Consider the following 16,797-nt stretch of genomic DNA (forward strand, 5'->3'; position numbering starts at 1 on the left):
CCCCCTAGGGGTGGTTGAACTGACAGGTAAAACGTGTATGGTATTTCCCCCTAGGGGTGGTTGACCTGACAGGTAAAACGTGTATGTTATTTCCCCACTAGGGGTGGTTGACCTGACAGGTAAAACGTGTATGTTATTTCCCCCCTAGGGGTGGTTGACCTGACAGGTAAAACGTATATGTTATTTCCCCCCTAGGGGTGGTTGACCTGTCAGGTAAAACGTGTATGTTATTTCCCCCCTAGGGGTGGTTGACCTGACAGGTAAAACGTGTATGTTATTTCCCTCCTAGGGGTGGTTGACCTGACAGGTAAAACGTGTATGTTATTCCCCCTCTAGGGGTGGTTGACCTGACAGGTAAAATGCCTCTCTTGTTTTATAAACTACTATGAAAAACATTATTAACAAACTTACTTCATGTTTTGCCATTTGAAGTTAAGTGTAGTGAAAGTGAAACTGAGTGAAATGAAAAGTCATTAGTAATGATGACTATCTCTTGCAGAATGTTCTCAATCGTGTTTATCACCACAGGAGGTTGGTGGCACCATAATTGGGGAGGATGGGCTCGTGGTAATGACATGAGCCGACTTAGTGGAATGGTATCAAATACAACAAACACATGATTTCCATGTGCTTGATACCATTCCATTTGCTCAGTTCCAGCCATTATTTGGAGCTGTCCTTCCCTCAGCAGCCTCCACTGTTTGTCAGTGTTCTTGGCCAGCTGCTTGGCAATGCATGAGTAATAACAATACAATTGTGAATAATAATTAAATAATTAAATAATAGCTTTTCTGCTTTCATCAACTTGTCTTTTTCAGTTAGACTTAAGAGGTATTCTTTGAGACAACCTCTGATGGATTACAGCATTGCAGAATGTACTTTAGTAAATTAATCTGCACTTTAATCATAATGTGAAGATCTTTGAGAAATGTGTTGGTAAAACTAAAATCATGTATACATACATTTTAAATATAATGCCCATGTTATTTTAGCCATGAAAGATCCACACTCGTATTCCTCTGCGGTGGTTCAGGGAGGTGGCACCGCATTTGCTTCCTCCGGTGAGGGACGCACCACAGTGGTCAGTGTGTGGGAGAACATCAACTACTACTACTACTACTACTACTACTACTACTACAACACCAACGCCTACATCAGCGGGTGAGCAGACCCTGACCCATGAACAGACACCACTGACTCAGTCCAACTACATTACCCAACAGACACCACTGACTCAGTCCAACTACACTACCCAACAGACACCACAACTCAGTCCAACAACACTACCCAACAGACACACTCTTTCTATATGTATTGTGAAAATCCTGCTCTGGTTCTGAGGTTCTAGCTGAGATACGGCTACAACTGGTCTCCTGTGATTGGTTGCGAAGTTGGTGAAGAGCAGGAGATGGAGCCATCGTCCAGGTGTCTGGGAAGTACAACCCTCTAAAATACATCTACACCTTGGTGTTCACCACCAACCGGGGGCTCTCTCTGTTGGCCGGCCAGCCCTTCCAAGTCTCCTTCAACTTCTACCCAGCCCACATGGGAAATGAGCTGAGGCTGAAGCGGTCGCTTCAACGGTGCCGGCATCACCTCCATTGGAGCCCACTGGGGATTGGTGTACTTGGAAGAGGCTGGAAACAGCACCTTCTCTTAATTGGAAAAAAAAGTATGTCTTGCTCTTTGGGTTGGTTCCCCGGAAACAGATTAAGCCTAGTCCTGGACCAGTTCCGATTAATGGAGATTCTCCATTGGGCATTTCCAAAATAAATATTATAGTTTGATTACATGTTAGGGTATCTGAGGAGTAAATATAAACTAATTTCGACTTGTTGAAACAAAGTTTAGGGGTAGATTTTCGGATTCCTTTCTCTGCAAGTTGAATGAGTTGATTACTCAAATCGATGGAGCCAACAAGACAGACTTTCTGGGATATAAAGAAGGATTGTATCTAACAAAACGACACTACATGTTATAGCTGGGCCCCTTTGGATGACAAATCAGAGGAAGATTTTCAAAAATTAAGTGAATAGTTAATAGTTATGTAAATGTAGGAAACCTGTGCCCGTGGAAAAATATTTTGATGTGGGGCGCCTTCCTCAAACAATTGCATGGCATGTTTTCGCTGTAATAGCTACTATAAATTGGACAGTGCAGTTAGATTAACATACCACAAGAATTTAAGCTTTCAGCCGATATAACACACTTATATGTACATAAATGTTTAAAATCCATAATATTCATGATTATTTATTTGAATTGCGCGCCCTCCAGTTTCCCGGAAGTTGTCCTGCTTGTGGGACACCTATCCTTAAGAAGTTTTTAATTAATTTTGAATGTTTAGAATATTATTGAGTATTTTCTAAATATGCACACTTTTCTTTTTGAGGTTACGCCTTTGAAGGAGAAGAGTCACATACAGGTCACATGCATTATTGAAGGTTGTATTTACCACAACAAATGAAAAGATGAGTATGTATGAGTTTATCAGAATACATTTAATATACAGTACATGAGTTCAGCTTGTTATCTTAGCGTTATACAGCAAACAAATGTTTTGTAAGGGAAGCTACCAACTGGGCAAAGACGTCAATTCAACGTCTATTCCACATTGGTTCAACATAATTTCATTGAAATGATGTGGAAACAACGTTGATTCAACCAGTGTGTGCCCAATGGGTAGTTATTGAGATAAATTCATGTTCTTCCCCAACTAAAAGAAAATAGATAACTCAACTTACATACACAAAAGTAGTTAATACAGCAATTTTGATTTATATTGACCTTTATTTTTGATAAATTAGGTCCTACATTATATATTTGTATTAATGTGTTAATTGAACTAACACATATTATGGATAGGTAGTCACAAGTGCCTCGGGGTATTTCACCTTGTCATCTGTATACAAACTTTTATTTTATCACTTTGTAACTTCTACTGATATTTATCTGGTCATCTGCAGAAAATGAAATCAGATTGTTATCCTGTAGTAACATGAACAGGTTGCCAGTGATTTAATGAAGATGTGAGTATTGTAACAGACTGCAGAAAATGAAATCAGATTGTTATCCTGTAGTAACATGAACAGGTTGCCAGTGATTTAATGAAGATGTGAGTATTGTAACAGACTGCAGAAAATGAAATCAGATTGTTTTCCTGTAGTAACATGAACAGGTTGCCAGTGATTTAATGAAGATGTGAGTATTGTAACAGACTGCAGAAAACGTTGGAAAATAATGGAGACGGAAAATGTAGAATCTCATCTGCCCCTCTAGAATTAAATGGAAAAACATGTTCTGAAACAAATATTCTACAATAAAATACTGTAGGTATTTGAGCAAACCAATGAACCAACCATCCTGTTAATGACCAGCTCCACTTGTCTTCATCAGCGTGTTAATGTTTGAAGGGAAGGAGTTCCTCTTGGTGTAATAAAACAACTGAAGATTGGGAGACTGATTTTGAGCGATTTTCGTACACATTCATACGATGTTGGTATATTATTTTAATTGTTCGGTTGTTAAATTGTATCTTTTTTATCCCTATTTCAGATCATTAATTAGTTACAATTCAAAAGAACACAATTATTATTTCCTTATAGTAATTCCTTGATACTCCCTCCCAAAGTAGCCTCGACCAATTAGAAAACAATGTCTGACTTCTCAATAGTGACTGACTAAAGGTGTTCTTTGTCATGCTCCTTCCATCTAGAGCTGATGGAATGTTCAGCAGGTATAAATGCAGTTCTTAGAGGAAGCAGTAGACTAGAAGGACCTGGCAGAGACAGAGAGACAAGAAGCTTTCACAGGTTTTGACACACATCTCAAGATAGCACTGTGGGTAACTACACAACTAACTAAATAGAAAATGTGCACTTGTATTTAATGCATAATACTGGTGTGGGAAATGTTATGAAGTTAATACTCATTATCTCTTGGTTCTTGGGCACAAACATTATGCCCTTTGGCCTCTAAATGTAAATGAAATGATCTGACTTTAAAAAAGTTTTACAGTAGCTTAGCACTGCAAGAGTGATTGTAGTAAACAAGATTAGGTTCAACTTTTTAGAGCTGTTTTATAACATTTCACATTAAGAATGGTTTGTTGTTTGTTACGTCACAATTCAAAAGGTTATTTTCTTTTCCCTCCTAGGAAACACTGACCTGACAGGTAAAATGACTTATTTGTTTTGACAAACTACTATGAAAAACATTATTAACTACATTATTTCAAGTTGTACCATTTAAAGTGAAACGGAATGAGAGTGAAATTGACTGAAATTAAAGGTCTTAAGTGTCGATGCCTCACTTTTGCAGAATGTTCTTAATCCTGGTTGTCACAATGTTCTTGGCTGGCTGCTTGGCTTTGCGTGAGTTATAAAAATACAATTCTGAATCATAATTATTAAATAATAGCTTTTGTGCTTTCACCAATTTGTCTTTTTTCAGTTAGACTTAGGAGTTCTTCTTTGAGACATAAACTGATGGATTAAATCATTGCAGAATGTACTTCAGTTAATTAATCTGCACTTTATTAATAATGTAAAGATCTTTCAGAAATGTGTTGTTAAAAATAAAATGATGTATATAAATATGTATTATTAATATAGTAAATATAGTAAACATATTGGCCATGTTATTTTAGCCATCAAAGACCCCTACTCGTATTCCTCTGAGGTGGGTCAAGGACTTGGCACCCCATTTTCTTCCTACGGTGAGGGGCGCATTACGGGAGTCAGAGTGTGGGAGACCAACAACAACTATTACTACTACTACTACTACTACAACTACAACAGCAACTCCTTCATCAGTGGGTGAGCAGACTCTGACCCATGAACAGACACCACGACTCAGTCCAACTACACTACCCAACACACACTACTGACTCAGTACAACTACACCACCCAACAGACACCACTGACTCAGTCCAACTACACTACCCAACAAACACCACTGACTCAGTCCAACTACACTACCCAACAAACACCACTGACTCAGTCCAACTACACTACCCAACAAACACCACTGACTCAGTCCAACTACACTACCCAATAGACTTTCGTTCTTTCTTTCTTTCTTTCTTTCTTTCTTTCTTTCTTTCTTTCTTTCTTTCTTTCTTTCTTTCTTTCTTTCTTTCTTTCTTTCTTTATGTATTTATGTATTTATGTATTTATGTATTTATTCATTTGTTGTGTTTATTACATATTCAGTTTATGACCAAACAATAGTGTTATCGTATCTAACCCAGAGTACAATGTAAAATGTAATTCCTTGATTTTCGCTGATGCTATCTGCTGTCTCGGTCTGAATGTGCTTTATCAAAACACAACCAACTTGAAAAGCTTCCTCTGTTTTAGGTTGCAGCTCAGATACGGTAGCAACTGGTCTCCTGTGTTTGGTGGTGAAGGGGGCTTAAAGCAGGAGATTGAGCTGTTTAATGATGAGGCCATCGTCGAGGTGTCTGGGAAGTACAACCCAGCAGACTACATCTGCTACCTGGTGTTAACCACCAACATGGGGCGCACTCTGTCAGCCGGCATGCCCAACCAAATCTCCTTCAACTTCTACCCAGACAACATGGGCAATGAGCTGAGGCTGCTCAGTGGTCGCATCAATGGTGCCGGGATCACCTCCATCGGAGCCCACTGGGGATTGGTGGACATGGAAGGGGCTGGAAACTCCTCCATCGGAGCCCACTGGGGATTGTTGGACATGGAAGGGGCTGGAAACAGTACTCTGGAAACAGCACTGGAAACAGTAACTCCTATTTTTTAGGGGGAAAAAAGTATGTCTTGCTCTTTGGGATGGTATCTCAGATACAGATTAAGCCTAATCCTGGACTAGTTACTTTCAATTGAGATTCTCCATTCAACATGCTTTTTAGTCCAGGAGTAAACTTAATCTGGGTCCAGGAAACTGACCTTATATGTTGGACGGATGTTTGACATAGACGCTGACAGAACTGTTTTTTATTTCACTATCTGATGGGGGCTTCATGAGAATTTAAACTGAATTAATTTGAAAGTTTAAAAGTATTTTTGTCCTGCTTCAAGTCAGGAATCACCTCAAAAATATTCCAAATTATTCAAAACATTCAAATTCATTCAGTTTAAATTCTCATGAAGCGCCCATCAGATAGTGAAATAAAAAACAGTTCTGTCAGCGTCCATCGGATAGGAATATTCAAACAGTCCTGTCAGCTTGGGTCAACATGCATTGTTATCACATTTTATCACAATAAAGGAAAGATTCATATGGGATTTAAAGGATTAATTATATCTTTGATTAATGGAACAATCAAATATTATGGGGAGATAATAGTGTTTCAGGGTGTTTCACCTTCACTATTTTATACACTCTGCATTTGTTATTTGTTGATCCTTTTCTGCTACATCTGCTTCTGGACATTTTAATAAAAAGCATATCTTTAATCATTATATTTCATTGTATTCCTTTTAATAAGACAATACATACAGTAGTGGCCAGAAGCTACGATAAACTAATCTGTCATCTTAACAAACCCTACCTCAATGGTGTCAATAAGGAACGACAGTGCCTTGCGGAAGTATTCGGCCCCCTTGAACTTTGCGACCTTTTGCCACATTTCAGGCTTCAAACATAAAGATATAAAACTGTATTTTTTTGTGAAGAATCAACAACAAGTGGGACACAATCATGAAGTGGAACGACATTTATTGGATATTTCAAACTTTTTTAACAAATCAAAAACTGAAAAATTGGGCGTGCAAAATTATTCAGCCCCTTTACTTTCAGTGCAGCAAACTCTCTCCAGAAGTTCAGTGAGGATCTCTGAATGATCCAATGTTGACCTAAATGACTAATGACGATAAATACAATCCACCTGTGTGTAATCAATTCTCCGTATAAATGCACCTGCACTGTGATAGTCTCAGAGGTCCGTTAAAAGCGCAGAGAGCATCATGAAGAACAAGGAACACACCAGGCAGGTCCGAGATACTGTTGTGAAGAAGTTTAAAGCCGGATTTGGATACAAAAAGATTTCCCAAGCTTTAAACATCCCAAGGAGCACTGTGCAAGCGATAATATTGAAATGGAAGGAGTATCAGACCACTGCAAATCTACCAAGACCTGGCCGTCCCTCTAAACTTTCAGCTCATACAAGGAGAAGACTTATCAGAGATGCAGCCAAGAGGCCCATGATCACTCTGGATGAACTGCAGAGATCTACAGCTGAGGTGGGAGACTCTGTCCATAGGACAACAATCAGTCGTATATTGCACAAATCTGGCCTTTATGGAAGAAAGCCATTTCTTAAAGATATCCATAAAAAGTGTTGTTTAAAGTTTGCCACAAGCCACCTGGGAGACACACCAAACATATGGAAGAAGGTGCTCTGGTCAGATGAAACCAAAATTGAACTTTTTGAACTTTTTTTTCTGAAATGTGGCAAAAGGTCGCAAAGTTCAAGGGGGCCGAATACTTTCGCAAGGCACTGTACATTTATAACAGCAAGACCGTTGAAACGCCTATCCAATAGTAAACAAGGGGAAAAAATGGATAGTTACATATTGGGATATTATTTTCCACGATAGATCATGTTGTATCGCATCAACAATATCAAACTATTATTTTTGTGCTAGTTGGCTGTCCCTGCACTAAAACTCTTATTTGTCTTCGTAGACTGTTTTCCTTCACATTTTCATTTTAAATAGGAAGCGCATTTTTGGGGGGCAATTTTACTTCCATTACTTTCTCATGCTTTCTAGTCTCTCTGCCACAGACATATAGTGAGCAATGTTTGGAACATTGAATCACAATAAAAAACAGTATATAACCACAATAAGTGTAGAATCATGAGAATCGTAATATATATCATACCAACACCATATAATTGTTATAATATGGGGCTGCATAGTGTTTTAGTTAAAGCTAAAGTCTGAGATTTGGGAAGCTGTTCAATGTACAGCTGAATACCAAAACAAGTGGTGGGGAAGGACACCACTTTGTTACGAATCACAGACTGTGTGGATGGTCTAGATTAGACAGTTTGATAGATGGGGTTTATACAGTATATGGATGGTCTATATTAGACAGTTTGATAGATGTGGTTTATACAGTATATGGATGGTCTAGATTAGACAGTTTGATAGATGTGGTTTATACAGTATATGGATGCTCTAGATTAGACAGTTTGATAGATGTGGTTTATACAGTATATGGATGGTCTAGATTAGACAGTTTGATAGATGTGGTTTATACAGTATATGGATGGTCTAGATTAGACAGTTTGATAGATGGGGTTTATACAGTATATGGATGGTCTAGATTAGACAGTTTGATAGATGGGGTTTATACAGTATATGGATGGTCTAGATTAGACAGTTTGATAGATGGGGTTTATACAGTATATGGATGGTCTAGATTAGACAGTTTGATAGATGGGGTTTATACAGTATATGGATGGTCTAGATTAGACAGTTTGATAGATGTGGTTTATACAGTATATGGATGGTCTAGATTAGACAGTTTGATAGATGGGGTTTATACAGTATATGGATGGTCTAGATTAGACAGTTTGATAGATGTGGTTTATACAGTATATGGATGGTCTAGATTAGACAGTTTGATAGATGTGGTTAATACAGTATATGGATGGTCTAGATTAGACAGTTTGATAGATGTGGTTTATACAGTATATGGATGGTCTAGATTAGACAGTTTGATAGATGTGGTTTATACAGTATATGGATGGTCTAGATTAGACAGTTTGATAGATGTGGTTTATACAGTATATGGATGGTCTAGATTAGACAGTTTGATAGATGGGGTTTATACAGTATATGGATGGTCTAGATTAGACAGTTTGATAGATGTGGTTTATACAGTATATGGATGGTCTAGATTAGACAGTTTGATAGATGGGGTTTATACAGTATATGGATGGTCTAGATTAGACAGTTTGATAGATGTGGTTTATACAGTATATGGATGGTCTAGATTAGACAGTTTGATAGATGTGGTTTATACAGTATATGGATGGTCTAGATTAGACAGTTTGATAGATGGGGTTTATACAGTATATGGATGGTCTAGATTAGACAGTTTGATAGATGGGGTTTATATAGTATATGGATGGTCTAGATTAGACAGTTTGATAGATGTGGTTTATACAGTATATGGATGGTTCAACAGTCAAAGCTGCTTAACTAGTTTTGGTGAGATAGAATGAAATTAGGAAATGCTTTTTTTATGGTCTTTGTTTTACAGAATAATTCTGTGGTTCCTTGAAACATTGTTTTAGTCCCAGTAAATCTGAGCTAATCTGAGGAACAGACATCGATTTAAATGGTGCAAAAATTATATGGATTTTTTTCTATTTGCATTTAGTGTAATGGGGATGATACTGCAATGGGATGGCTGCAAATCTTAAAGAAATGATATGTGATTTTTCTAAAATGTTAGCTTGACTACTGCTTCACTACAGTATCTCCCTGTATTGCATCACAAAGCAAAACCCTGGCAGCATTTCCAATGATGTACAGTAGGTGTTTTTGACAGGTTTCCATACTATGTACACTGAACAACAACAAAAAAGACAACATGTAAAGTGTTGGTCCCAGGTTTCACATTCCTCTAATTTGTTTTGTTTACATCGGTTAGTGAGCATTTCAACTTTGCCAAGACAGGTGTGGCATATCAAGAAGCTGATTAAACAGCTTGATTGTTATACAGGTGCACCTTTTGCTGGGGAAAATAAAAGGCCACTCTAAAATGTGCAGTTGTGTCACACAACACAATGCCAAAGATGTCTCAAGTTGAGGGAGAATGCAATTGGCATGCTGACTGCAGGAATGTCCACCAGCGCTGTTGCCAGAGAAGATAATGTTAATTTCTCTACCATAACCGTCTCCAACACCATTTTAGAGAATTTGGCAGTACTTCCAACCAGCCTCATAACCGCAGACCACTTGTAACCACGCCAGCCCAGGACCTCCACATCTGGCTTCACCCACTGAGGGATTGTCTGAGACCAGCCACCCAGAAAGTTGATGAATCTGTGGGTCTGCACAACCAAAGAATTTCTGCACAAACTGTCAGAAACTGTGTCAGGAAAGCCAACCTCCAACATTGTTTTTAGATAATTTGGCAGTACTTCCAATCGGCCTCACAACAACAGACCACATGTATGGCGTCATGTGGGCGAGATTATGAACGTTGTGATCAGAGTGCCCCATGGTGGCGGTGGGGTTATGGTATGGGCAGGCATAAGTTATGGACAACGAACACAATTGCATTTTTATCGATGGCAATTTGAATGCACAGTGATACTGTGACGAGATCCTGAGGCCCATTTTCGTGCCCTTCATCCGCTGCCTTCACCTCATGTTTCAGCATGATAATGCACGGCCCAATGTCGCAAGGATCTGTACACAATTCTTGGAAGCTGAAAATGTCCTAGTTCTTCCATGGCCTGCATACTCACCAGACATGTCCCCCATTGAGCATGTTTGGAATGCTCTGGACCAGGGTGTACGAAAGCGTGTTCCAGTTCCCGCCAATATCCAGCAACTTCGCACAGCCATTGAAGAGGAGTGGGACAACATTCCACAGGCCACAATCAATGGCCTGATCAACTCTATGTGAAGGAGATGTGTCGCGCTGCTTGAGGCAAATGGTGGTCTCATCAGATACTGACTGGTTTTCTGATACCCACCCCTACTTTTTTAAAGGTACCTGTGACCAACAGATGCATATCTGTATTCCCAGTCATGTGAAATCCATTGATTAGGGCCCCCCCAAAACAATTATTGACTGATTTCCTTATATGAACTGTAACTCTGTAAAATTTTCTTAATTGTTGCATGCTGCATTTATATTTTTGTTCAGTGTAGCAGACTCGTAGCTAGTTAAACAATGAACCATAATCCCAACTCATGACGTCACCAACCTGGCTCAATGTTAGCTAGCCAAGCAAATGGCTATGAGATACGAATAATAAGAGCATACACGTAATGTTAGCTAGCGAGCCTGCCAGCTAACATTAGTTAGCTAACAGTACACTGACTTGAAATGGAACCACTTTCTTTCTTACCCGTATACATGGACGCATCTCCTGTCAAGGATGCCATGATTGCCCTTAGTTTGAAAATGTAATCCGGAGACATGTGTTTTCTCCATCTCCTTAGCTATCATACTCAAGTTTCAGAGAGTGGAGAGCAACACACAAGCAGTTTTACTATGCGATACATTAAAAAAAAAGCTGCATTAGCCAGGATTACCAACACATACTGATCAGCTCAATAGACAGTGCTATATGGCAGACCAATTCAAACTCATCTCTCGGCATGTCCAGCCCACTCATTTTTCTCAGCGGCTAGCAAGAAGACTACTGTCTTTTTCTGTGGCTAAACCAACTAGGCTCATAATTTAACAATTGTATTCGTATTTACAGATGGCATACAGGTTTGTTATTAAGGCACATGAAAGTTCACATGTTCGAGAAGGCATTTCTGCCAAAAAAACGCATGATAAAAAAAAAGTTTACATTCAAACGCCTGTCCTGTGAAGTAGTGACCCGCAATATAGGACAAGTTTCCTGAAACGGGTCACATATATGAATATATTATTCGTATGTGATACTTTTATTGAACAATCAATAAGAGAATGAACTGTAATGTTCTTCATCAGCCCTGTTTCTTAGCCTTGTATTGTACCACCATCTAGTGTGGGACAACATTACTGTCCAATCCATTTTAATACTGGAGTCAAAGCTTTGATCTCCATCTTCAGAAAAATAGAATAGGTTATTAGCCTATGCAAAATGTGTATATAATGCACATAAAATATACAGGTCGAACAGACTGGAAATCTGTATAAAAGTAATGGGATTCAGCAAATGACAAACTCTTCCCTTTATCAGAACTAATTGTGCCCCTATGATAAGGGTACAATTAGCCATGTGATACAAGGTATGAACAATATAAAATGTCTGATCTTCATAATGTGTTTAATTTGTTTAATCAACAAAGCGGTATTGATTCCCTCCATGAATTCTGATGGCAGTTATTGTGAGAAAGATGGTAAAAGCCACTGCCAAAGTGATTTCAATAAATTATTACATCAAACTTGGACACAAATATGTTTGTTGTAGTTAGGACATCACTCTCCGCAACTGGATCCTAAACCACCTGAGGGGTAGACCACAGGCTGTGAGGATTGGCAACAACACCTCCTCTACACTGACTCTTAACTCAGGGGCCCCCCAGGGGTGTCCTCAGTCCTCTGCTGTCCTCCCTGTTCATCCACAACTGTGTGGCTTTGCACAACACCAACTCCCTCATGAACTTTGCTGATGACAACACGGTTATAGGCCTGATAACCAACGACAACGAGTCAGCCTATAGGGAGGAGGTAAGTGAGATGGCATTGTGGTGTCATGACAACAACCTCTCCCTCAAAGTCAGCAAAACAAAGGAGTTGATTGTTAAGTTCAGGAAGCAGAGGTGGGAACATGTCCCGATCCACATCAACTGGACTGCAGTAGAGAGAGTCACTAGTTTTAAGTTCCTCACCATCCACATCACTGAGGACATGGACCAACACCACCACCATTGTTGTAGGCGTTATCACAGTGTGCGTCGCTGCTCCTTCCATCTTCAATATCAAACTACCGCTTTTGGATCATGGCCCTCTGAATTAAGAAAAACTCTAATCAATGGAAGGTGGAAAACTCTAATCAATGGAAAGTGGAAAAAATAGCCATGGTCTTTCCTGAGTAGGCAACAAGACTTCTGCGGAACTCTGTGAATTTGTGAAACAACTAGTTTTTGTTTATTTTAGATATTAATCTAGGACCTGTCTGAATGTTATTCTGTCGTCGTATAACAAAGCCTACTGTATGTAGGCAAAGTCACTGAGTTGAGAGTGGTTGCATAAAGAGGAACTTATTTTTGATGGTAGGGAAATCGGCCTGCCAAAAAGTATTGCCTTTTCATGCCCGCATGGTTGGTAATGTTTTGCATAGGGTGCTGTATTTCAGAGGACCCGAGCAGGAGTAATCTACAGCCAAAGACTGAAGAGAGACCAAGCCAGTAGAATGCTGCTTGTAGTTTTGAAACTGAGGTAAAAGTCGAGTAACTGCAGTCGGCTGTCTTATTTCGGACGCAATAATTGCTGCATACTGCAGATATACTGGATTCTAACTGCAGTTATACTGCACTCTGACTGCAAACTTTTTTCATAAGGGCAATGACAGCAGGTGGAGTCTTACTTCTAAAGGAGTGCATAATGCAGGTTAGCTGTGCATTATTAATTTACTAAACTGTAGTCGCACCTTTGCTCAAACAGATACTGTACAGTGTGCCTTCTGGTCAAACAGAACAGTGTGTGTTCAGTTAAGGACTGTCTAGACCTGCTGGGGCATGTCCAATAAGGACCAGAGTCCTGGCCTAATGTACCATCGCTAAATCAGACAGTTGTTGATGTAGTTTTCAATCATTGATTAGTTACTACTCTCTCCAGTTAGAAACTCGATATTCATCACCATGTCCTCAGTGTGACAGTAATAAATGTGTTATGTGGTTATGTCTAATCTGAACCAGCAGATGGCAGCATATAGACAGACAAAGATCATGGGGAGAGGCAAAGGAAAATGTGAAAACAGCTGAAGGCTTAACTACAACTTTTATATAGTCTTAACAACCAACATAACAGACGATGTAATTACATCAAAACATAATATTATACACGTGTTAATACTGTTAAGAAATGTAAGTATGGACACTTAAGTTCACCCTGTAACAAACTGAAGGGGAGGGCCAGGGACAGGTTGAGAGAGCAGTGGGGAGAGGCATTGTGTGTTAATACAAGGCTCCTATCTGGGAACCCTCCTCATCACAAATAAATAAATGCAAAACAGGACTTAATCAAATCATTCATAAGTGACTTGTGTTTGACTGCGCTACATCTTGTGACCTTGTTATTTAGAATATTCATAATGATCTTTTTTTGTTTTAAGTCCATACATCCAAATGTTATGGAGGCCAAAATATCACTGGGACACTCCATAGTAATCTTCATCAAAAGCACATCCACTTTGTTGTATGCATTGTTCATTTATGATTATATAATGGGTGGGTCTAATTCTGAATGCTGATTGGTTAAAACCGCATTCCAGCCTTAAAACCCCATTAAAGCCGGTGTCTATTCCACAAGTTACCACCGGCTAAATCTATAACGTTAAAATGCCTATTTACTCTGTTCCATTTGCCTGCGCAATCCACTGTCTCATCAGCCCAGCCAGGCAATTTATAAACTTGTTCACCACTATAAAAGGCATCTAGACATTATCTCAAGTTTCTTTTAGACTAACATTTTGTTTTCAACAGCGGAGATTTGTATAAACCTTGGGGTCTGTCTCTCCAACATTTGCAACATTGTTTCAATATTCAAGCTGTCTCATAGTAATGAAAATGTCGGAAGGAGACAGACAGGCAGGCCACATTTCTCAGCCAGTCGAAATCATGAATCAGTTGGCATAATTTTTATGGATATAAACAAAGAAATGTAAATAGAAAGCAGGTCAAACGAAACAAAGTGCAACTAGTATGTAGTTTTTCCAGCTTCAGTTTGATGTGATTATGTTAGCTGTGTTGTTGGCTAGCTCCTCTGAACAACAATGTCCTGACAAGAGAGCACATTTCCTATGCCAGGTGAAATTGCGGCTTATTAGCTCATTGTTATGGATGTATCCAAATGTCACTAGAAAACTACGTTATCAAATGCAAATTCAGGTACTTTCTGGCTGCACTGTTTGATGTGACTGAAAGTTAGCCATAGTTGGCTAGCTAGCAAGCAAGGGATGAGAACGTTGCCAGCCAGTATGGCAATAGAACATTTAGATCGAACGATTGGGTCGCGTCCATAGATACAGAACAAAAAGACTGAACCGATAGAACGAATGACCAACTGGCATGGGTAGCAACCCTAGATTTGTGTTGGGACTATATATTGTGGAAGGATAAAATAGTATGAATAAATGAATCAAAATAACATTTTAAAAAATTATTTGAATATGTTGGTAACCCGTTCTATAAAAGTGATAGTTGGTGTTTGGAGGATATTTTGCCCCCATGTGGTAAGGGTAGGTAACAACACATTCAACAAGCTGATCCACAACATGGGGGCCCCGCAGGGGTGCGCGCTCAGTCCCCTCCAGTACTCCCTGTTCACTCATGACTGCATGACCAGGCACGACTCCAACACCATCATAAAGTTAGCCGATGACACAATAGTGGTAAGCCTGATCACCGACCACGACGGGACAGCCTTTAGGGAGGAGATCAGAGACCCGGACGTGTGGTGCCAGGACAACAACCTCTCCCTCAACGTGATCAAGACAAAGGAGATGATTGATGATTGTGGACTACAGGAAAAGGAGGACCGAGCACGCCCCCATTCTCATCAACGAGGCTGTAGTGGAACAGGGGCGGCAGGGTAGCCTAGTGGTTAGAGCGTTTGACTAGTAACCGGAAGGTTGCAAATCTGTCATTCTAACCCTGAACAGGCAGTTAACCCACTGTTCCTAGGCCGTCATTGAAAATAAGAATTTGTTCTTAACTGACTTGCCTAGTTAAATAAAGGTACAGTGCCTTGCGAAAGTATTCGGCCCCCTTGAACTTTGCGACCTTTTGCCACATTTAAGGCTTCAAACATAAAGATATAAAACTGTATTTTTTTGTGAAGAATCAACAAAAAGTTGGACACAATCATGAAGTGGATCGACATTTATTGGATATTTCAAACTTTTTTAACAAATCAAAAACTGAAAAATTGGGCGTGCAAAATTATTCAGCCCCCTTAAGTTAATACTTTGTAGCGCCACCTTTTGCTGCGATTACAGCTGTAAGTCGCTTGGGGTATGTCTCTATCAGTTTTGCACATCGAGAGACTGACATTTTTTCCCATTCCTCCTTGCAAAACAGCTCGAGCTCAGTGAGGTTGGATGGAGAGCATTTGTGAACAGCAGTTTTCAGTTCTTTCCACAGATTCTTGATTGGATTCAGGTCTGGACTTTGACTTGGCCATTCTAACACCTGGATATGTTTATTTTTGAACCATTCCATTGTAGATTTTGCTTTATGTTTTGGATCATTGTCTTGTTGGAAGACAAATCTTCGTCCCAGTCTCAGGTCTTTTGCAGACTCCATCAGGTTTTCTTCCAGAATGGTCCTGTATTTGGCTCCATCCATCTTCCCATCAATTTTAACCATCTTCCCTGTCCCTGCTGAAGAAAAGCAGGCCCAAACCATGATGCTGCCACCACCATGTTTGACAGTGGGGATGGTGTGTTAAGCTGTGTTGCTTTTACGCCAAACATAACGTTTTGCATTGTTGCCAAAAAGTTCAATTTTGGTTTCATCTGACCAGAGCACCTTCTTCCACATGTTTGGTGTGTCTCCCAGGTGGCTTGTGGCAAACTTTAAACAACACTTTTTATGGATATCTTTAAGAAATGGCTTTCTTCTTGCCACTCTTCCATAAAGGCCAGATTTGTGCAATATACGACTGATTGTTGTCCTATGGACAGAGTCTCCCACCTCAGCTGTAGATCTCTGCAGTTCATCCAGAGTGATCATGGGCCTCTTGGCTGCATCTCTGATCAGTCTTCTCCTTGTATGAGCTGAAAGTTTAGAGGGACGGCCAGGTCTTGGTAGATTTGCAGTGGTCTGATACTCCTTCCATTTCAATATTATCGCTTGCACAGTGCTCCTTGGGATGTTTAAAGCTTGGGAAATCTTTTTGTATCCAAAT

The 16,797-nt window shown here is 39.6% G+C and overlaps 1 protein-coding gene and 1 pseudogene across 2 annotated transcripts; both read left to right on the top strand.

Annotated features, from left to right (window-relative positions):
• The first annotated feature begins 482 nt into the window (after nucleotides 1-482).
• LOC139395237 (zymogen granule membrane protein 16-like) lies at nucleotides 483-1,660 on the top strand (annotated as a pseudogene).
• Nucleotides 1,661-3,722: 2,062 nt separating this feature from the next.
• LOC139395242 (zymogen granule membrane protein 16-like) lies at nucleotides 3,723-5,856 on the top strand. 2 transcript variants are annotated; one of them, XM_071142890.1, is made up of 5 exons: nucleotides 3,723-3,840; nucleotides 4,157-4,174; nucleotides 4,321-4,373; nucleotides 4,649-4,817; nucleotides 5,361-5,856. In XM_071142890.1, exons 3-5 carry the CDS (start codon nucleotides 4,322-4,324, stop codon nucleotides 5,776-5,778), a joined length of 639 nt encoding a protein of 212 aa, XP_070998991.1. In that variant the 5' UTR covers nucleotides 3,723-3,840; nucleotides 4,157-4,174; nucleotide 4,321; the 3' UTR covers nucleotides 5,779-5,856. The 2 variants fall into 2 exon arrangements, with proteins under 2 accessions (XP_070998991.1, XP_070998989.1); XM_071142888.1 differs by lacking the exons at nucleotides 3,723-3,840; nucleotides 4,157-4,174 and having other exon boundaries at nucleotides 4,304-4,373.
• The last annotated feature ends 10,941 nt before the right edge of the window (nucleotides 5,857-16,797 follow it).

Source organism: Oncorhynchus clarkii, unplaced genomic scaffold, assembly GCF_045791955.1.
Source record: "Oncorhynchus clarkii lewisi isolate Uvic-CL-2024 unplaced genomic scaffold, UVic_Ocla_1.0 unplaced_contig_11764_pilon_pilon, whole genome shotgun sequence".
Taxonomy (NCBI): Eukaryota; Metazoa; Chordata; class Actinopteri; order Salmoniformes; family Salmonidae; genus Oncorhynchus; species Oncorhynchus clarkii.

Coding starts and splice junctions, on each gene's coding strand:
- LOC139395242 (XM_071142888.1), top strand. CDS start 4,304: ATGCCTCACTTTTGCAGAATGTTCTTAATCCTGGTTGTCACAATGTTC. Junction 4,374..4,648: donor GGCTGGCTGCTTGGCTTTGC/GTGAGTTATAAA, acceptor ATGTTATTTTAG/CCATCAAAGACCCCTACTCG. Junction 4,818..5,360: donor AGCAACTCCTTCATCAGTGG/GTGAGCAGACTC, acceptor CCTCTGTTTTAG/GTTGCAGCTCAGATACGGTA.